The sequence below is a fragment of the Diceros bicornis genome, chromosome 26, assembly GCF_020826845.1.
Source record: "Diceros bicornis minor isolate mBicDic1 chromosome 26, mDicBic1.mat.cur, whole genome shotgun sequence".
In the NCBI taxonomy this organism is placed as follows: Eukaryota; Metazoa; Chordata; class Mammalia; order Perissodactyla; family Rhinocerotidae; genus Diceros; species Diceros bicornis.
Window position 1 is genome coordinate 47,158,385 of NC_080765.1, and position 20,815 is coordinate 47,179,199.

Here is a 20,815-nt window from a genome sequence, read left to right on the forward strand (position 1 = left end):
GGGATCACAGAGGTGAACCCCAGTGGAAGGGCACTGAAGTTTCAGAAACAGTCAAGAGGAACGTCCATCTGGGACAATCATTGAGCACCGTCCTGGCCAGATAGCAACTGGCTCCAAAGCCACAGATGGTCCGGGGTCAGAGTGGACCCCAGGCAGCCAGAACGAGACATGGCCCTCAATGCCACCCATGGGGCTGATCACGAGGAACATGTGGTCCTGTCTGGGGGAAGCACCCTGTTTGGGACAGAGCAGGTCCCAGAAAGCAGCCAGCCTGCCGGTGGCAATTCTGGCCACTGTGGGCATTGAGCCTGAAAAGCAAACCCCTGCAGCAGGGGCCGTGTGGTGACTTCACCGTCTGAGAGGTGGGCCCAGGAGAGCACACCGCGGACGCGGTGGGCGCATGCAGAGCCGAGAACCACACGCATCACTCCACCTCACACACAGCCATCCTGGGGTGGGGGTACCACTAGTGTTCTGTTGTTGCAGCTGGGGAAACTGAGGCTCGGAAAGGTTCAGTAACTTGCAAAGACCCGAGAGTACAGCCAGGAGGGCAGGTGGAAGGAAGGCCCAGGCGTCCCGCAGCATGACCTTGACCCACCAGCCCTTTGGTGGAGCTCTCGGCACTGGCGGGTGGGGAAGCACCCCACCCTGCGGTGTGTGACTTCTCAGGAAGGCTGCAGGACAAGCCCCGACCACCTGGGCCTGGGTGCTGAGGCCACCAGGGCCCAAGCCAGGCAGCTAGGAAAGCTGTGTGCACACCCACATGCACACGCACACACGTATGCACACACACCTCGCACAGCCACACGGGCACTGTCCCCGGCTCACCGCCAAGAACAGTAATAGCTGAATTCAGCCACAGCGCTGAACTCTGAAGACACAATAAAATCCCAAACCTCCCCATGTGGGCAGACGACCAGCATGAGAACAAGCCATCTTCCAAGAGAGCAGCCACATGACTTCCCAGAAGCTTCTCCACGCTTCCCTGCAGCACCAGACCCCTCTGGGGGAAGTCAGACGTGGCAATCACTGGGATAGGACACCCCTCCCACCCCTCCACCAGCATCACCCCAAATGCTGTGCAGATGAGGAGTCTGAAGTTCAGAGTAGCTCCTGTCACTCAGCAGCACTGTATGGAGTCAGGAGCCCATAGCCTGCCCAACACACCCCAGCTCTGTCCTCCCCAGAGAAGCAGCAGCAAATCCTCAAGGGCCCAAGGTGAGTTGCAGGAGGTCAGCCCTGCCTCCCTGGCCCTGGAGTCTGGGCTCAGGCCAGCTCACCCAGAAGCCATACGGGCAGTGCGGCCTCCTGGTTGTGCCCCAGTGGGCCCTCGAGAGCTCTCACCAGGGCTGGCAGGACATGCAGGCCTGCCCCAGGCCCCAGGGGGTGACTTACTGGGCACGCGGTTGATGGCGCGGAGGGGCCGCAGCACGCGCACCGTCCGGATGGCCGAGAGACTCACGTTGTGTCCATCCAGAGAGTACTCCATCATGCTGGGGGAGGGGCAGAAACAGGGGACGCTCAGGTGGTGAGCTGGCAGGCGGGCTCAGCGCTCTTTCCAGGGCAGCCTGCCAGCTGAAGCCAGGGGGCCCAGGGCAAGTGACCACGTGTTGGAGGCGTGGTCCCCACACTGCACTGGGCCAGGCTGGGCCCTGAGGCAGCGGGAGCACGACTCTGGGTCACCACTGGCACCCTCGCTGCTCACAGACTGCCCCGTCTGTCCCACTGTCCCTGCTGCTGGCACAGGGGGCCCAAGGACAAGTGTCCTGGCCCCAGCACCCCTCCCCCGGCCACCCCCCCAGACCCGGCTCCACCTGGACTCCTCCAGGGTGCATCTTTCCCGTCCCGCTTCCTTGGGGGGGCCCAGGGGCCGCCTGTGAGGTCGGGGGGGCAGTGGGGCCACCAGCCAGGCTTAGTCAGGCACAGGGTCCCTCAGGCCAGCCCTGGCTTTGCAGAGCTTGTCTGCAGCGGGGCAACAGGATGTGAGGGCCGCACCCCGCCATGACAATGAAGAAGTCCAGCCGGTTCCATGTGTCGCCCAGGTAGCACTTCTGTCCGAACAGCCCCAGGGCGATCATCTTGATGACCATCTCCACGGCGAAGAAGGCGAAGATGAAGTCGTCAAAGGCCTGGCGGGAGGAGGGGCCTGAGAGCTAGGACCGGACTGCCCCTCTGCACCAGGGGTCGGGGAGGCGGGAGCATCCCTAGGGGTCATTAGTGACAAGCAGGGCCAGCCCAGCCCAGCGACCGCCTGTCTGGGCGCCCCCACCTCCAGGATGCTGCAGCGCTCCGAGCGGCACTCGACGTCCTCACAGGGCCGGAACATGCCCAGGGTCACGCAGTTGAGCATGATGACCAGCATGCTGATGTGCTCGAACCACGTGCGGGCCGGCAGCCAAGTTAAGGGTTGATGCAGGAGGCTGGGAAATGGCCGCGGGGGAGTGGGGGAAGCCAGACCCTAAGACCCACCTCCAACACCCCCATATCTGCCACGGTGCCCACAGGAACCCGTCATGTGCCAAGTCCTCAACGCCCCTGTGCCTGTCCCATCAGTTGGGTGGTAAGGAACAGAGCCCCAACACCAGCCACTGCGTGCAGGGCCAGCACGCCCCTCATGCAGGCCTCTGGACACCACTGCCAAACCCTTGTGTATAGAGGAGAAACCGAGGCACAGAGTCGGACCCTGAATGGAGGCTGGAGGCCAGCAACTGCCCCTCCACCAGGCTTCCTCCAGTCCACTAAAATGAAGTCAGACACGTGAAGGAGCAGTCTCACGGGCGCTGCCCGGCCTGGACCCCAAGTGCCCCTGCCCCCCGGCCCATAGACCAGGAGGACCCCTCCCCATGGCCCGGCTCTGACCCGCCACGTGACCCCAGCAGATGGAGAATGCTGTGACTGTGGCGACGGGGATGAGGGACGTGCGCTTTAGCTCAGCTCAGTGACTGGACCCGGCAGCTTGCAGCCCTACTGTGTGCCTGGATGAGGGGGACGGGACATGGATGACGAGCGAATGAATAAGAACACCCCCCACCACCCAGCCGGCCCTGGGGGCAGAAGCCACCTGCCCACGGAAGGTCACATCCAGGAGAGTCTCCCCGCTGGCAGGAGGGCGTCCAGCCTGGCGGGGGGGGGCCTCAGGGTGCTGGGGCCGCAGGGAGCGATGTGCCACACAGGCTGCGTGTGTACCCAGCACAGGTGCCTGGGCCACCGTGCGGGGCCACCAGCCCTGGGGGTGACACGCCACCCTTGACTTCAGTGAGAACTCCGGTCTGTTCCTGGAACAGCCACCAGGTGGCGCCGGGGCTCCACGCAGGCCGTGGCCGTGGCTCCCTCAGTGGCTGTCTCCAGAAGGTGTGCGCCCCAACACCCGCCCCAGTTGGTTCCTCAGGAAACTGGGGAGCCCTGCAGGCGGCCAGCTGTGTCAGGTGTGAAGGAAGGGCCGAGACTCCAGCCCAGCAAGGCCAGGCAGGGGGCCGGGGCTGCCCCACGGGGGCCGGCCTGTGAGGGGTTTCCCTGGCTGGGCAGCTGGGGCTTCACCCAAACCCTGTGGATGCAGGCTGGTACCCCTCCTAGCTGGGAGGGCCCCAGGGGCTGGGGTGCATTCCACGTACCCCACACGCCACCCCCACGTCAGGAATTCCCCCCACCCTCCCACCCCCAAGTTGGGCTTTCAAGGCTAGAGAGCGAGGGTGGGTGGATGCGAGGCCTGAGCCCACGTTCAAGTTGCTGTGGGGTGGACGGGGCACTTCTTTGAAGAAGTGAGAAGCTGGCACTCAGAAAACACTCCTTGTCAGCAGACGGCCGTGGGAGAGCCATGGCAGAGCCATGGCCCTGCAGCCCCCACCCTGACTGGCCCCGTGGGGCTCAGGAGGGTGACGGGACGGGGGCGTCCACCCTCACAGACTCCTGGAGAAAACCTCAGCTGCACCACATCTTGGGCACGTGACCTGGAGCCTCGGCGCCCCTTGACCCCCTCCCGTGTCCCCCTCAGTAGGGGCGTTCTGTGCATCAGTGAGGGGACAGAGGCAGCAGGGCTCTGCCCGGCATGTGGCCCTGCTCTGTAATGTGGAAGTCAGTCTCCAGGGTCCTGAGGGCCTGCTCCGTGCCCAGCTGTGTTGAAGACACTGGGTTCAGGGCTCCGTATGGCCTCGCCTACAAGGGGCTCTGATCCCAAGGGCAGCCGTGACAAACTGGCAGAGGCTGTGCTGTGATGGGTTAGGGCGGGGACAAGACTGGGGAGGTTTGGGGACCTCTGTGTTTATAGGTGGACGAGGGGCAGAAGGCAGGCCACGCTGTAGGACCCTGGCTGCCCGCCCTGACCCTGCTCCCCCAGCCTCCCGGGCAGGGACAGGGACAGGGACACGGCCAACAGTGATGCTCCACAGCCCCTGGCCCACAGCATGCGGTGTGGCGCCAGGCCAGCCGGTAATTACACGTTCCCACCGAGAGCGCCATAATTACATTTAATGGGTTCAGCACTCACAGGGACCTCTGCTGTGATTCGGCTGCGGAAAAGCGGAAACTGGGGTCCCGCTAAAGGGGCACTGAGGGCCCAACCTCCTGGCTATGTGGGTGCTCGCTCGAAAACTGGCCGAGAGAGCCTGGTAGGGTGACAGTCAGGGCTTATGGGGCAGCCAGGACTGGGGCGCTGCAGGCCGTGCGTCTGTCCCCGTGGACGGGGCGGAGGTAAAAGCTGCACCCACCGCGTGCCTGCTGCACCACCACGGCTCGACGAGGAGCCTGAGGCGCGCGAACGCGAGCCCCCTGCACAGACTGGGGGCTTGAGTGACCCGCCCAAGGGGACCAGGGGTCCCAGGCTGTGAGGCCGCACTCAGAAGCTGGTCCTCGGGCACCTCGGCTCTCCTGGCCTCCTGACCTCCAGCTCCAGCCACAGGGAGCTGTCCACGGCCCCTTTGTCCCTTCACTGCTGCAAATGGCACCTCTGGAGAACACGCTGCTGCATGGGGACGTCTCTGTGCGCCTCCCGGGGGTGGGGCTTTTCTCGGTTAAACAGAACAGCTATGGTGACGGTAACACAAAGGCCGTAGGACGACCTGCCTGCAGGAGACAGACACCCACGTCCCCGCCAGGCGAGGGGGTGCCCCATGGCAGGGGAGCAGGCGGCTCTGGGCCTGGGCCGGCGACAGTCGGACAGGGTGGAGGGGTGCGTCCTGGCCTGAGCGTCTCCACCCCCTAGACCTGGCTGGACCCTTGGTCTTGTAGGTGCATAGCCCCCACCCCTGCAGGGAAGCAGCACCAAGCAGCCTGAGGCCTCGGTTTGCCAACACGCATGGCCTGCCTCCTGCACCTCGTCCATCCAGGGGGAGTGTGGGGACCGTCTAACCCTTTGGTACCTGGGAGCCTCCTTCTCTGTCCCATCTTTCTGAGCTCTCGCCCACCCCAAGTGCAGCCCCCACCTCCACACCTGCAAACATCCTGCCCCCGGCCCCCAGCTCGTCCTGTTCTCCACCAGCAGCACACACTCCCATCTCGGGCTGATGGCTGATTTCTCCCAGGACGGCGTCCACCTTCACTCTGAGATCACCGGAGGCCCTCCTGCAGGAGCGCCCAGGCCGGGGGCGTCCTACACTAGGAGGCTGCCCAGCAACCCAGTGCCCTTCACCACCAGGCGATGAATATTCATGCCCTCCCTGCACCTGGCCCTGAAGAAGCCCACCGGCCCCCACTTGCATGCCACCACTGCCCCATGACCACTTCAGGACTTTGAATTAAGCTTAGTGGTGTGCCCCCGTGTTCTGGACCTCGAGGTGGAGGGCCGGGCGAGGACGGAGGAGCAGGTACAGGCATCTCCTGGCCTGGCGGTTCTTGCAGGAGACCTGCCCCAGACCCTGGAGCTCGTGTTGGGCAGAGCTGAGGACCTCGGCCCTCAACAGTGGTGTGAGCGTGTCCACAGCCCCGGGCTGGTCTGGGCTAGGACCCACGAAGGCTCCCCCGCTCGCCAACAGGAGCCACGCACCAGCCCCCCGGCGACTTGCAAAGACAGGCAGCGTGGGGTCCCTGGGCAGGGGTTGTACCTTGACACCTTCCCAAACCGCTCACAAGCAAAGCCACTCACCAGCCTCGGCTTTCCCAGACCCTGCCTCCCCACCCACCCGCCCACCAGGCACGCCGTGGGGCCCAGGACAACCAGCCACGGCTACAAGGACCCTGTGGGGTGGGAGTCCAAGGGCCCAGTGGGGAGGCCGTGAGCACAGGCTCTGGGTAACCCATCAGCACAGCCTGGCACCCAGAAAGTTCTCGATCCACCCAGCGAGCACTCACTCTTTCTGGTTGCTATCCTGATGATCCATTCGTGCCCCTCTCCCCCCACTGCCCCCAAACACCCTGGGAGGGACCCCACAACCTTGCCTTGGTCTGTGCAAGGTGCACACGCATGCGTGTGGCTCTCCTAAGAAGCACCCCACAGCCACCCTGCCTTCTTGCCGCAGGGAGGGACTCCGGGTGCACAGGGTCCCACTGGGCCTGAGGATGGCCAGGAGGCTCTGCCCAGAGGGGGATGGCCAGCCCAGGACGCACAGGTCCTGCCCAGGGAGGGAGAGGGCTTGATCAGCCCCCTGCACAGCGAGGCCACCCCCCCATGATACAGCTGTCCCCTGGTCACGCCCTGGTGGGCAGCTGAAGACAGGCGGTGCCAACAGGCCACTCACTCATCGCATGGATCCCAATGACTTCTGGAGACTTAATTATGCAGATAGATTTTCCGGGTTTTAATTAAAAATTCTTTAGATTTTGAAACAAGTTCTACAAATTAGAGTCAATTTCCACTGCATGTCCAAAGAAGCCAGGCTGACCAGGAGGAGGCCAGCAGGAGGAGGCCACGCCCGCATAGGGAGGGGACTGTGGGCTGCACAGGGCCTGGCCACAGGGTGGCCGTGGGCCAGGGTCCATAGTTCAGTGAGACGGTCTCTCCCACAGGATCCCATAGCCAGGAAGGTTCTGCCCAGGCCAGAGGCTGAGAGATCGGCAAAAAGCCCCCGACCCACGTTCCCTGACCACCCTGGGCCTCGACCCATCAAGCCCCAGGGACCTCTCCCAGCCTAACAGGCCCCTGGTGTCCAGCCTTGGCAGGACCTGGAGTGACTCTCCCCATGGCCCCAGCTGGGCCTGCCCCACCATCCCAGCAGGCCGGGGGGCTTATAAATGAGAAATAGGCCCCACAGAGGATTGGAGAGGGGTCCCAGAGCCCGTTCCTGGGCCCAGGGCTGAGACCCCCATCAGCGGTGGCATCAGAGGTCCTGTCTATTGGGGTCCCCTCAAGTGCTATGCCCACCCTGTGGGTCCCACATGCCCTCCTGCATTCCACCTAGTTTGGCCTGGTGCCACCCTCTTTCCCTCCTCTTCTCTCCACTTCTGGTCTCTCACGGCCTCCGAGGAGCTCAGCATGTGCCGAGCGAACACTGGACCACCTTCTCACTCCACAGCCTGCCCGTAGGCAGGGCCTCCCCAGCAAGCTTGGACCAGAGACCCAGTCCTATCTTGAAGGCTCTCAGTGCCGGCTCCACAGTTTCTGACCATGACTCTGTTGCACCCCAAATAAACACCCCAATGCCAGCCCCCCAGCCCACGGGCCAAGAGGAGGCTGATGCCCAGGGGGCACTGCAGGATGGTGACTGCTGTCCATGGTGCTGACGTGGGCGTCCCACCCACCATCCTGGGTGAGTTCAGGGCCTGTGGGCCATGGCTGGGGGAGGAGCACTCGCGGAGCAGCCTGGGCCCACTGCTCACCCTGACTTTATTGGAAACCTCTCCATCGACCCGCCCTTTCTCATTCCTGGACTCGCAGCTGGTTAAGAAAAGCCCACTGTGAGCTGCTCTGAAGACGGCTTGGCCCGAGAACGCCATCTCCCCTGTCCCTGGGCACGGGCTCTAGGAGGCCCCAGAGGTGAGCGGCCTGCCTTGTTGAGGGCTGCGAACGCCTCATCTGTTGGGAATGGCCTGGAAGTGGGGGTGACCCCAGTGGGAAGCGGGGCAGCCTGTAACCTCTGCACCAAAGATGCTGGTGAGCTGGAAAGCCTGGGGGCTCGGGAGTGTGCGCAGAAGCCAGGATGCTCAGGCACACGTTGCGGACTGCCAGCCCCCACTGGCAGCCATGCCCAGTGGGGTCCCTGACACACCACGACATGCCTCTCACCAGGGATGGGTCCTCCAAGTCCCCCACCTGTCCCTCATCCTGAGAATGCCACCTCGGCCCCCCCAACACGCTGGCCCTGGACACAGAGGGAGGAGGGGATGTCATGTTGTCCCCATGTGGAGAACACGTGGCTGGGCTAGCTGTTTGCGGGATGAAGGTCAGGACGTGGGGAGAGTGCACTTTCATGGGGGGGCACAAACGGGAGCTGGACATCCCTCACCGAGAGAAACGCAGTTCCAGACCCCAGAACCGCAGACCTAGAGGGAACACAGCGGTGTGAGCACTGTGGGGCAGGGGTCCCCTGGCTTGGCCACTGCCCAGCCCCCACGGTCGGAGCGGCCCCCATGCAGGGCCGTGTGGGGGCGAGGCCCGGATCTCACAGGCCGGGCTCCCTGCGGGCTGTCACGAGATCACATGGACGGAGCCGCAACGCTCTGGTGCGGGAGAATGAGAAGACCCCGAGCTGCCAGCCCCGCCCGCCGCCCCCCAGAGCACTCTGCTCAGCCAGCTAAGCTCATTAGGCCGAATCCACAACAGCTTGGCATGAGCAGCCCTGCGGCGGAGCACCAGCAGCAGGAAGGACGGAGCCCAGGGTGGGGTGGCCCAGAGTCCCCCACTCAGCATACTTGGGTCAGCATCTGTCCCCTTACCACGGCCACCGCCGGGTGGAGCCACACTGGCCCGTGCTGGGGCCCTGCAGCAGCCTCCTCCGTCTCCTGCTGTCTGTCCTGCACCCACGGCAGCCCCTCCTCCGCCCTCCCCCCACTGCCAGGGCCTCCTGACCGGGGACACACAGACCAGAAGCAGCTCTAGGTGATTTCGACTCATTGCGGACACGGAATTCTGAGCCTGGACCCCACAGGAGGCCCTTGGCGGCTGGCGAGCACAGTGGGCAGCGAGGATGGGTGCCTGCAATTGCAAAGACTGGCCTCCAATGCCCATCGGGCTCACAACCTCAGGGCTTCCCTTGCAGTGTGGACAAGCGGCCCCGACCGGCAGGGGGTCTAAGGACGGGCTGGAAAAGGTGGACACCCAGCCGGTCCAGGGGCTCCACATGCCTCCCTGCCCCCAGGCACATGACCAGCAGCACGATCTGCGCCAGAGCTCCCCTGTCACGTGGACCCTGCTGGGCCAGCCTCTCTCTGCCCTGGGCTGGCTCCGCCCGCTCACTGCTTCCCTTCTGCCCCCCACCTTCACTGTCAGGGCACCCAAACCTGCTTTTCCATTTGCTGGAGCAGAAAAGCACGTTCATTTGTGGGGTTTCAGAAAGCCCATCCTGCAGAAGAAACAAACCCAGAGGCTGAAGAGGCGACGCCGACTGAGCCCCACGCAGCCCGGTGGGCTGCTGGAGACAGGAAGCCCCAAAACCACCCCATGTGAGGCCGAGCGGCCGCAGACCCAGGGCTCGGTGGGCAGCATGGGAGACCCCCAGAACCAGCCCACCTCTGAGAGCGCAGCACAGCCTTCCTGAACCCTGACTCCTCCCAGCCCCTCTGGCCCCACGTCCACTGAGAGCCAGGGCAGTTCCAGAGCACCGTTGAGGCCGCCAGGGACCAGCCACCCCAAGTCCGTCTGGCCAGGGCACAGAGGAGGCCCCTGTGGTCACGGCCCGGCGAGCCACGTGGCACCGTTTGAGATTGTGGAAGGCTAGAATGTCAGAACGTCTCAGTCTACGGTGGTGTGAGGCCATGGAGCGCCACTCGGTGCTGCCCGTGTTAGTACAGAAACACATCCTGGGCGGACGGAGAGGGAAGCGCCAGCGTGGGAGAACAGGTGACCCATTTACGATAAAAGCCGCAGCGCAGAAGCGTGCTTCTCTGGCACATGTGTTCACACACGTGGAAAAGTTCCAGAAGAACCTGCTCGTTGGGACAATCGCAGCTCACCATGGGGAGGGGACGAGACGGGGCCCGGGGAGGCCGACAGAGGGGATGAGGGAAGAGTCGAGAGGCCCCTTTTGCTCCCCGCCAGGTCGTCTGGGCTTCTGGCACAGCATGGTGGTGCACTGCTGTGCAATTACAATGTGCGGTGTGGGGAAGTCCCAGTCCCGTGGTCCACGTGGACTGCCAGCACAAGCGAAGCCCAGGGAGGGGTCCTTGCCTCCTGGGCTCCCCTGACCTTGTGACCACAGGGAGCGGGAGGGGCTCCCTGCCCACCCAGAGCAGACACAGCCCCTTGCTTGCCAGGGTGGGGGGCGTCCACGGGCCTCCTGCTCTGCACCCAAGCCGAGACCCGCATCTCCCAAGGTTGCCATGGCAACAGACTCACAACAGCCTTCTCCCTTGGCCAGGCATCTGAACAGGGAGCTGCGTGTTTTCATCTGAGACACACACCAGTAACAAGACGGTCTCCCTGACCAGCCTCACACCGGCAGGGACCCTGCAGGAGGGCCGGTGGCCCCACGCAGACCAGGACTGTGGCCCCGCCTCGGCCCCCGCCCTTGGTTCCCATGCACCCTCCACGGACCCCACCTGGGCCTTTCTGAGCACCTCCAGGGAGCCCCCCAGAGAAGCAGGCAGGATGGGCAACGGCCAAGCTGGCCAGCAGGGCACTCCGTGGGCGTCCAGTTCCTCGTGGAACTCAGATGGCTCCTGGCAGGACCCAAAGACGTCCAAGCCACTCTGGATCACTGTGAGGGTGGGGATGATGAGGGACCACAGTCTGAAAGCTCCTCCAATCAAACCTCAAGTTCCTGTATGGCACAGCAAGGCCACCCCCGTCTACGCCCGAAAGAACTGAAACCTGGGCTGTAACGGACACAAGTGCACACATGTTCACAGCAGCCGAGAGGCGGAGACCACTCAAAGGTGTGACAGACGAATGGGTGACCAGTGCCACACACTGGAATATTACTCAGCCATAAACAGGAATGACGTATCGACACGTGCAACAACGTGGACGAGGCTTAAGAACGTGAGAGAAAGAAACCAGACACGAGAAGCCACACAGTGTATGATCCCACAGACACAGTGTCCACAACAGGCAAGTCCACAGAGACTGGATCAGAGGAGCTGGGGTGGGGGGGGGCGTGGAGAATGACAGCTAATAGGGATGGTTCCCTAGACAATTTTAAGGAACTAGACAGGGCTGTGGTTGACAACATCCTGAATGTCCTCAACACCACTGACTGTTCCCTTCAAACGGTCACTTTCACGGTACGTGAAGTTCACCTCGATAATCAACACAATCTGTGGATCTGGGCTTTTCCTTTTCGACACCTCCACTTGGCATGAGCTGCAAGCCTGTCGCCATCACTCAACACACCGTCAGGATGCAGACTGGAGACCCGGCACCTGGGTGGGCGCGGGGGCCTCCTCCTGGTTCCTCTGTCATGCAGCCTCTCTGAGGGGCCAGCACCGCCTGCCACATGGGTGTGCTCACCTGCACGCCCCGGTGCCCCCAGCATTTCTGGGTCCTCCGGCAGCCTCCGGCCCACAAGCTTTGGGTGACGATCTTTGACATCTGCCTCCCCCAAGTCCAGACGCACACAGGGAGTGCGGCCAGCGGGAGGGAGGTGGGTAGGGGCCAGGCAGGCGGCGGGGGCATTCAATGACGCCTCCCAGAGCTCCCGTGGGCTAGGGTGAGGGCTCAGGGGTGTAATGAGCGGCAGGGCTACAGCTAATTCCCACCAGGCAGGGGCTGAGCCAGATCAAGGGGGGCCAGCCCCTCAGACGTGGGGGGTCCCGTGCCACCTTCAAAAGCAGAGCTACAGAGGCCGGCCCCGTGGCTTGGTGGTTGGGTACGCGCGCTCCGCTGCTGGTGGCCTGGGTTCGGATCCCGGGCGTGCACCGATGCACCGCTTCTCCGGCCATGCTGAGACCGCGTCCCACATACAGCAACTAGAAGGATGTACAGCTATGACATACAACTGTCTACTGGGGCTTTGGTGGAAAAATAAATAAAAATAAATAAAATTAAAAGCAGAGCGACAGCTGCACACACCCACCCTGGGCTGTCAGCCCCGTTGACCCCTGACCTCTAACCTCCCAGTGCCCCTGGTCCCAGCCCCACACTCCAGGCTTCAGCAGGTCCCCACCTCTTCCTCTGCAAGTGATGTCCAAAGCCTTCGGGGACTTGGGCCCTGGCTGGACCCTCAGACAGGGGTCTGCTCCCCGGTCTCAGGGCCCCAGCAGGGCCACCGCCCATGTGGCAGCCTGGAGGGTTCCCGGGAGCAGGGGACTGACTCCATCTCTGGAGCACTGGGAGGGCAGAGGTGAGGAGCAGAGGCCTGTGCGGGTCCCCTACCCCCGGGGGTTAGCTGTTGGCCGTGCCCTGCTGCCAGCAGGTCCAGGGAGAGCTCTGCCTCGCCTGGAGCTCCAGGCAGCCCCCCAGGGCAGATGCGCCTCCCCAGTCGCTGGGGATAATTATTCCACGAATGCTCTTGGTTAACTGATTGATTAGCGAGGTAATTAATTAAGGCTCCAACCATGGTGACAGGGCCCACCCTGGGGCCGGACTTTCATCTGCAGGTTTGGGGCCTCTGGACAGTGAGACGGAACAGGCACCCGGGTCACGTGGCACACATGCTCACACACAAGTGCTTGTGCTCATACACGCGGTCCCCGGGGTGGCATCTCGACAGTGCCGGGGCTCAGGCGCCCTGACCTCTGCCCCTCTCCATGGTGACCTCTGTAGTCCGAGGTGTGGCCCTCCCCAGGCAGCCTGTGGTCACCGAGAGGGGGCCTGTTGGGTATGGCCCTGAGCAAGTGACCACTGGAACCTCAGTCAGTACACAGAGTGTCGTCCTGAGAGTCCACCACGCAGGTCGCTGGGCTGGGCCGACACAGGGGCTCCAGGGACTACGATCTCGGGGAGGCCCTGGGACAAGGCTGGGACCCAGCAAAACTGGGAAGGGCAGTGAGTGTTCCCAGGTTGAGTGGAGCAGGGGGGCAATGCTGGTGAGGGACCGGCCCGGACAGAAGCCCAGCTGCCTGGCTGTACACACAAGGCTGCAAAGATGGGAAAGCTCGGAAGACGAGCTTCCGGAAGGGGCTGAGCCAGGCTCTGCCACCACAGACGGCCCTTCACCCACTCGGCTTCTCCAGGGGCTCCCCTGTTAGATAGGACCGACCCACAGCCTCAGCCAGCCCCACCTGCGGGCCTCCAGACTGGGGAGACTGGGAGGGGCCCCACTGCAGCTGTGCCAGGTCCACCAGGACTCCCTGGGGCTGGAAGGAGCCCCCCAGGCGGCACAGACATCTCTGTCCACACCCCTCAACTGCAGCCTGGTGGGCGAGCCAGGCCAGCTGCCTCCTTTTCCCCGGGGTGCCCAGGCCACTGCTTGTAGGGACGTGGGAGCAGGGCCTCTGCCTCCAGATGGGCGTGCTGAACCCCTAACGAGAGGCCCTGACCCCGGGGGTCTGGGAGGAAACAGGTGTCTGCTCCCTGAGTGCTGGGGCTCAGACACGTGGGGACCTGCCATTGCCCCAGGGAGCCCCTGCCTCGTGGGGGAGGTGACAGAAACCCCATCCAACAGCTCGTGCGAGCAGAAGGTGCCCTTGGAGTCCCCAGAGCAGACCTGAGCGCGTCACCAACTCCGACGCCCAGACTGGCACACGGCCGGGTCTTCCAAGGGGAGGGAGAGGCGGCCACTCAGCTCAAGATTGAAGGAAGTTTCTCTCCTTCCCCTGAGGCTGTTGCCATGACGACCAGCACTGTCAAGGTGAGGAGGATCTGGTGCAGGCTCTGGGGGGAAGGGGATCTGGGAGGGGATCCCCGGCCGGGTCCCCATCACTCCTGATGAGGGAGCTCACAGGCCCCACAGCCTCCCACCTGGCCCTCAGGAAGCCACCACAGGGTTTTATTTGGGGGTGGGGGTAGATCCAGAGAATCCCATTAGTGTTCGGGACAGAAGGGAAAGTGGGGACACCGGGGACTAGTGAGGGCCGGCTGTCTGGGCGGTGGCAGCTGCAGGCAGATCATTCTGAAGTCAGAACTACAGTGGCCCCGTACCCCCTCCCCACACACACCGGCTCTGCATAGGGAAGGGCCCTGGTCTTGTGCAGGTAGCTCCAAGTCATCCATTCGTCCGCGCCTATGGGGACAGATGACGGCCAGCCCCATGGGGTCGCTAGTACCCCTCGGAATCACAAGTCTGACTGCCTGTTGTAGAACTCCCTGGACACGGCTCACCCAGCATCGTGGTGGTGGGATCTGCCCAGCTACTGCAGGCTGCAGCAGTACTCCACTCCCCTTCCTGCCCCCTGCCTGTCACAGGGGCGCCGGCCTGCCCATGGCCAGGCGGGGTGGGGGCAGCCGAGTGGGGTCCGGACCAGGAGCATCACGAGGCCCGAGGCGGGCGGGGAACCCCATGTGGGGGCTCTCCCGGCTCCTGTGTGCAGTCTACACCCCACTGGCCTCTTCCTGACTGTTGCCTCTGCTCTGAACCCCAACTTCCCCCGAGCTTTCACGCTGGCCAGACCCCCACTGCAGGGAGCCCTTCTCCCACTCCACCCCGTCCCCCCCGACGGCCTGGGCCTGCGTGTGAGTCACTCGACTCGGCCGGGGTGGGAAGCAAGGAGAGCCGGCCAAACATGGAGCTGTTTGTTCTCGGCCGGCGGCTTGGGGTCAGGCGGGGGGGAGTTCAGGGGGGCTGGGCTGTCCTTGGGAGAGCCCTCCCCTGGGAAGCTGAGGGGCTGCAAGCCCACTCCCCACCGGAGCCTGCCACCCACCCCAGGTGGGGATGGCAGCTCATCACCACACAAGAGGATGGCTTCAGCTGCTGGAATATTCTTTCTCATCCTGGACCCAAATGTCTGTGCTGGCAGCTTCTCCCTGTGCCAGCGGCCCTGGGAAACTTCCGGAGCTGTGCCCAGAGGCTCCCTGGGGAAGCCAGCTCTGACTGTGGCCTACATCGAGCCCCCTCCCAGACCCCTGGGCACTGGGGCTCGGGCCCGCAGAACCTAGGGTACTGCTGGACCCCTGGGCGGCCAGAACCCGGATCTCCTGCTCCCCACACAGCCCGGGGCTGGCACTGGGGGCTGAGGCTCACCTCCCACCCCAGCAGAGCCTGGAGCCTGGATACCGGGTCTACACTGCCACGCCGCTCTGAACAGCTCATGGCATGGATGCCCTCCTCACCTGTGTAATTACTTAGCTAATCTGGGCAGTGCATTGTCCTCACCCTGGGGGTGTCAGCACCCATCTGCCACCAGAGGAAGGGGGAGGGGAGGGTGGGCAGCCCCCCTCAACTCCAGCCAGGTAGGACCAGCGGGGTCAGGGTGTGCACAGAAGCCAGGCCCTGGCAACAGAGCGACCCTGTGCTGCTGGCGTGCATGTGCACCGGCCACTACAGGGGCAGTGTCTGGGCGTGTGTGTGCACTGCCTGTTTCTGGGTGCCATGCACACCCCACTCACGGGCCTCTGAGCGAGACCATCTGTGTGCACTTACACATGTCCACTAAACACACAAGTGCACACGCACACACTCACGTGCGCACCTTCAAGGCGTGAGCCTTGAGACGAGCAGCTAGAGATCGGCCTTTCTCGGGGAGGAAGCCCCCACCCTCGGACTAAAGGAAACGCTGGCTCATACACCGTGGAGGCCAACACGCCCACGGCTCCCTCTAACCACACAATTCTCAAGACCACGCTAATTAGAAAGAGTGCTGATGTCTCCGCCTAGCTCTTAATAAAGAGCTTGTTTGGGGACTCTTTTCAAGGCATAATTGAGTGGAGAAGCACCCCATCTCCATCCCCGGCCACCACGCCTGTGGGAAGCCTGGCCGAGCAGGCCACGCAGCCTCACGGGGACCTTGCCAGCCACTTGGTGGCGGCATGCACAAGTGCCCTGAGGGCCCAAAGCCCCCGGAATGTTCTTGCCTGAAAGTGCAGCCAGCCCCCAGCCCTGTCTCTCTCCTATATTTCCAATTCTGCTGACGCCTCTCCCTGGTGCGGCTCTGGCGTGGTTCCCGCTGGGAGCGGACATCTGCTCGGGGGACGCTCCTAGGCCGGGGCTGCTCCACAGGCTGGCTGTGACCTGGGAGCAAAGGGCAGGAGGGACCAGCCTCCTCAGGTGACTCCTTCTTTGCAGCCACATCCCTGCCCATCTTGGTCCCCCCCGACCCTGGAAGGGAAAGGCGTGGGCAGAGGGCACAGAGCCAGGAGGGGCCCCTGGGGAAGACGCCTGCCTGCTCGCCCATGAGACGGGCCTGCCAGGCCTGCTCCAAGCAGGAATTCTCCAGGCCAGAAATAACTGCCTCAGCGCCACTGCACAGCTGCCCGTGGCCTGAATTAGCGACCCCGGGGGACTGGATGCTCCTTCCATGGGAACACAGCCCGCCTGGAGCGCCCCGCTGCCTGCCCCGCCCCCAAGCCGCCAGGCTGTCGACAGGGGCCCCAGGTCTGGAGGGAGCTGGCGAAGGAGGCTCCCTCCTGGAAGAGAACCGGGCCGAGTGCACCTGGCCGCGGCCCCCCCAGCAGAGTCTGTCCCCAGTGGCTGGGAGCTGGGGGAGGCCGGGAGAGGGCCTCTGCAGGCCTGGGGACGGCACCTGGGACGTGCTTCCCTCGTCCCTGGGCCCAGAGCCCCCATGGAGGGTCCAGCCTCCCCCGCGATGCCCCAAGTGTGGGGCCTAAGGCAGCCTGAGTCCCTCACGCCTCTGCATACTCTGCTGAGGATGCCCGTGGACCCATCCTTTGCGTTAAGACGGAGCTCACGTTGAGACACACAGTGACAGGGGTGGGAACACACACCATACGTGCACACACATCTCTGCACATGTGTGAGCCTGGCTCACCCCGACACACCAGCCAAGAGCCCTGCAGCAGACGCTGTCCCCACGTGCTCACCCCACACAGCCGCTCCCTGCAGATCCCGCTTCCCTACAAGTGTTGCCTGGCAACTGGGTGTTTATTAAAAAGGGAGGACAGGGCCCTGCACAGCGTCCACCCGGCCGCCTGCTCTCCCACGGCACAGGGTGCACCCCCACCCCGGGGCCTGCCTGGCCTTCCCACGCCAAGGTTGGGTCAGCCAGGGCCTCCTTCTAGGGCTGGGGACAGGGGAATGGCCCCAGAGCCTCACAGCTGTCAGGAGTCCAGCCCCCACCCAAGATGGGACCAGAGACCCTCCCCACCAACCCTCAGGGCTCCTTCCCAAACTTTCTAGTGGCCAAGAATCCCCGGGACATTGGATAAAAATACAGCCCCTCCCCCAATGTGGGGACAGCGGCTAGTGACTCCGGGCATGGTGTTTTCACGTCCTGGGCAGGTTTGGGAGCCACAGAAAGGCCAATCCTGTCTCATACCTCAAGGGTCAAGCACCCCCACAGTCTGCTGCCCACTCGGCCATTCGTTTGCCCCCACATTGGCCACCATCATCACGTTGGGGCCCACGACGCACAGTGACCCCGCTGGACAGGGCCAGCCCTCCTGCAGGCTGGGAGCTGCTTATCAGGGGCCCCAGGAGCACCTGGAGAAAGACCCTTCCTAGAGCCCAGGGCTGGGTGGAAGCCCCACCAGAACCTTCCAGACGAGTCCTGGGTACTGAGAATTAAGGTGGCCCCAGCCTCCAGAGCAGCCCCAGGCCCTGGTTAGCTGTAGAGGGACAAACGTCTGGACAGACGTTGGACCCAGGGGCTGCGGCCCCTGAGAGCCTCCCGAGGCAGCGACTCTCCCACCGGCCCGTGGGAATCGGCCCCGAGCAGGACAGAGGCTCAGGCTGGCCAACAGACCAAGGGTGCAAGCTGGGCGTCCTCTGACCAGAGAGCCTGGCCAGACGCAGGGGAGGGAACTGGAGGCTGCCTGAGAACCAGACCACTGCCAACAGGACCCTGGGGGTAGAGGGCTCGTGATAGGAGGGGCTGGGCCCGGGAAGGACGTGGCTTTCAGCTGAGACTTGCTCTGTGGCGTGGAGCCGGGTGGGGGGAGGACAGCAGGAGCCAGGAGTGGCCGACCCCCACACAGAACCTCCCCTGCAGGTCTGTGCGGACCCCATCAACACACCAAAGTGCCCTCCCTGGGGCCCCACCCTGTGCCCCAACCTGGGCAGGACCCTCTCCCCAGGATGGAGAATCCGGGCCCACCCTCCCAGCAGCCCCTCCTCAGTGCCCTGGAGCCAAAAGCAGCCACTCGGTCCCAGGATGTCAGGTTCTGATGCAGGTTCCCTGGTGGCCTCCAGACCACCCTGGAGAGACTGTGCCTCTCCAGGCCTTGGTGCCTGACGCAGAGCCCTGAAGGCCCGAGCAGCCCCTGGGGGGCAGACTGGGTGGAGGACTGCCCTCTCGCCCCAGGCCTGGCTTCACCTGACTGAGTTCTGTTCTTCCTCCCCCGAAGGGTGCAGACAGCCCAGAAGCTGCCCACAAGGCAGCCGGAGGAGCCACTGGAAAGGCTCGGCCTGGGCCAGGTGGCGGGGGGCTGGAGGCCCCGGACTCACGCTCTCATCTTATAGAGTGACACAGAGAGACCCAGAAAGAACACAGCTCCCAGTCGCACAGTAAGTTCAAGGCCTAGTGAGGCCTCCTGTCTCCCCTAAGCGCCTCTTACCAGGCCTTGGGGACCCCCCTGAATCCCCCCTGCCCCATTGCTGAGCCAGCACAAGACCCCGGGGCCCAGTTCCTCCGGAAAGGCCTGGGCATTCCCACTTGCTCGTCACAGGAGCCGTTCCCCCCCCCCGGCCCCCTCAGCACCCCTTCTGGACCCCACAGGCCCTCTGGCTGTGGAGACTCGGATGCAACATGTCCTGCCTCAACCCTGCCCTCCCTCTGTCAGCCGTGTTATCAACATCAGTGACATTTAAAAAAGACAACCCAGACCCTCAGAACGTCGATTTCAAAGTGAAAGTAGCTGGACCCTGGCTAAGCATCTGGTGTTGCTGCCCCTACACCTCCAGGGCCCCCGGGGTCCCCACTGCCCCCGGCCCTGACATTTACACATTGCCGCTGCCGCCAGCGTCCTCGGAAGATCCTGTCCCAGGTCAGGGCCGACGGCCCTCTGCGAGCGGAACCGGGCGTAGCTCTGACCGTGCTCAAGGTCAGGCATGTTCATCTCAAGTACAAGGGTCACTTTCCAGCCCAGACCACGGTCACCTTCCCTGCTCGGCCACCCCCATGGGCCATTCCCTCTCACCCTAGATCCCTTCAGCCCTGTCCCCCATCCTCCCGTTATGGGCTGAACTGTGTCCCCTCCTACGTTGCAGTCCCAGCCCCCACGACCTCAGAATGTGGCCATATTTGGGGATGGGGTCTTTAAAGAGGTGATTAAAGTAAAATGAGGCCCCACGGGTGGGCCCTAACCCAGTGTGACTGTGTCCTTATAAAAAGAGGGAACTGGGACACAGACGCACGCAGAGGGACGACCACGTGAGGACACAGGGAGGACATGCCCGTCTACACGCTGAGGACAGAAACCTCAGGAGAAACTAGCCCTGCTTACACCCTGACCCTGGACTTCCGGCCTCCAGGATGGGGAGAAGTTAACATCTGTCGTCGAGCTGCCCGCTCTGCAGAGTTTGTTACGGTGGCCCGAGCCGAGGAATACACCCTACAAATGCCACCACCTCCTGGGGTCCCTCCCCGTCCCCTGGTCAGTCCTGGCTCACCACCCAGCTGGGAGCTCCCTGGGGCGGGTGTGGCCACGACTCCATCCCCACTGAGTTCCAGATGCTGGGTGAAGAGATGTGGGGGAGTGGCCGGGGGTCTGGCTGCCCAGACAGAAGACAGTCGGACAGTGATGACTCCCCAGCCGGGGGGGGCCCTGGTCCCCTCTCAGCACCATTTTCCTGGTGGATAAACCAAGGCTTGGGGCGAGTCACCCGCCAGGTCACAGAAAACCCAGGCTGGCCCCAGAAGCCCAGCCCACTGTGACCTCCACCTCACTGCTCAGGGTGCCGGTCCAGGGAGCTGTGGACGCTCAGCCTGGTCCCCTCATCCCCTGAGCTCTGTGGAAATCCTCCCCGGACATGGAGACCTGACCCCCACCGCCCTGAGGGGGCTCTGCTTCCCACTGCCACCTGCCCCGCTGCAGACCCCACTCCTGGTCTCCCCAGCGTAGCAGGGGCTGCCTGCCGTCTCCAGTGCGGTGCAAAGTGTCCCCCATCCCCTCTTGCCCGAACCAAGGGGCCAAGGCCATCTTAGTCACTTTCCATAGCTTGGGTCACACACAGAGGCAGGCATCCTGTGCTGCCGAAAGCAGAGGTGGCTGGCCCCCAACTCTGCAGGCACAGACCCCCAGACTCGAGCTCCCGAGCCCAGTAGGCTGTGTACAGCTGGGCCCATGAACCTTCCAGAAAAACCACCAGCACAGGCGGGCAGGGCCAGAGCCTGGGCGTTTCCAAGACATCAGCTCCAGTGATCAGCCCTGGCACCCCGTGCCCCGAGACAGGTGACGAGGTCCCCCGCCAGGTGCTAATTAGAGCTCTGCAAGGCGGCACCCTCCACACCAACAGTTGGGGCGGCCCTGGCACAAAGACTTTAAATGACACAGTATTTGCGTTTAATGGGCTGAAACGCTATAAGCTGAGAACCCAGCTGGGCCATTATGCAGCCAATTTGCAGAGATGTCGGGAGCACTGAGTGCAGAGCAGGCTGAACAAGGCACACGTGACCAGAAACGGGGCAGCAGCCACGGGACGCAGGAGTCAGGGGCCCGGCCACAGGGGCACCACCCTCTGGACGGCCACCAGGATGTCCCTAAAGCACGCCAGCCCCAGGCAGGTGTGGACAGAAGACC

The 20,815-nt window shown here is 63.7% G+C and overlaps 1 protein-coding gene across 8 annotated transcripts in view; it reads right to left on the reverse strand.

The window, feature by feature from the left end:
* Nucleotides 1–20,815, reverse strand: part of CACNA1H (calcium voltage-gated channel subunit alpha1 H) — a 69,646-nt gene that overhangs the window by 24,874 nt on the left and 23,957 nt on the right. For 7 of the 8 annotated variants that reach the window (XM_058570417.1, XM_058570419.1, XM_058570418.1 and 4 more), the window contains 3 exons: nucleotides 2,270–2,381; nucleotides 1,996–2,129; nucleotides 1,396–1,493 (listed from right to left, as the gene is read on the reverse strand). In XM_058570417.1, coding sequence (XP_058426400.1) covers nucleotides 1,396–1,493; nucleotides 1,996–2,129; nucleotides 2,270–2,381 — 344 coding nt within the window. Of the gene's footprint in view, nucleotides 1–1,395; nucleotides 1,494–1,995; nucleotides 2,130–2,269; nucleotides 2,382–20,815 lie in introns of those variants that run through there. The other variant, XM_058570420.1, reaches the window with a different exon arrangement.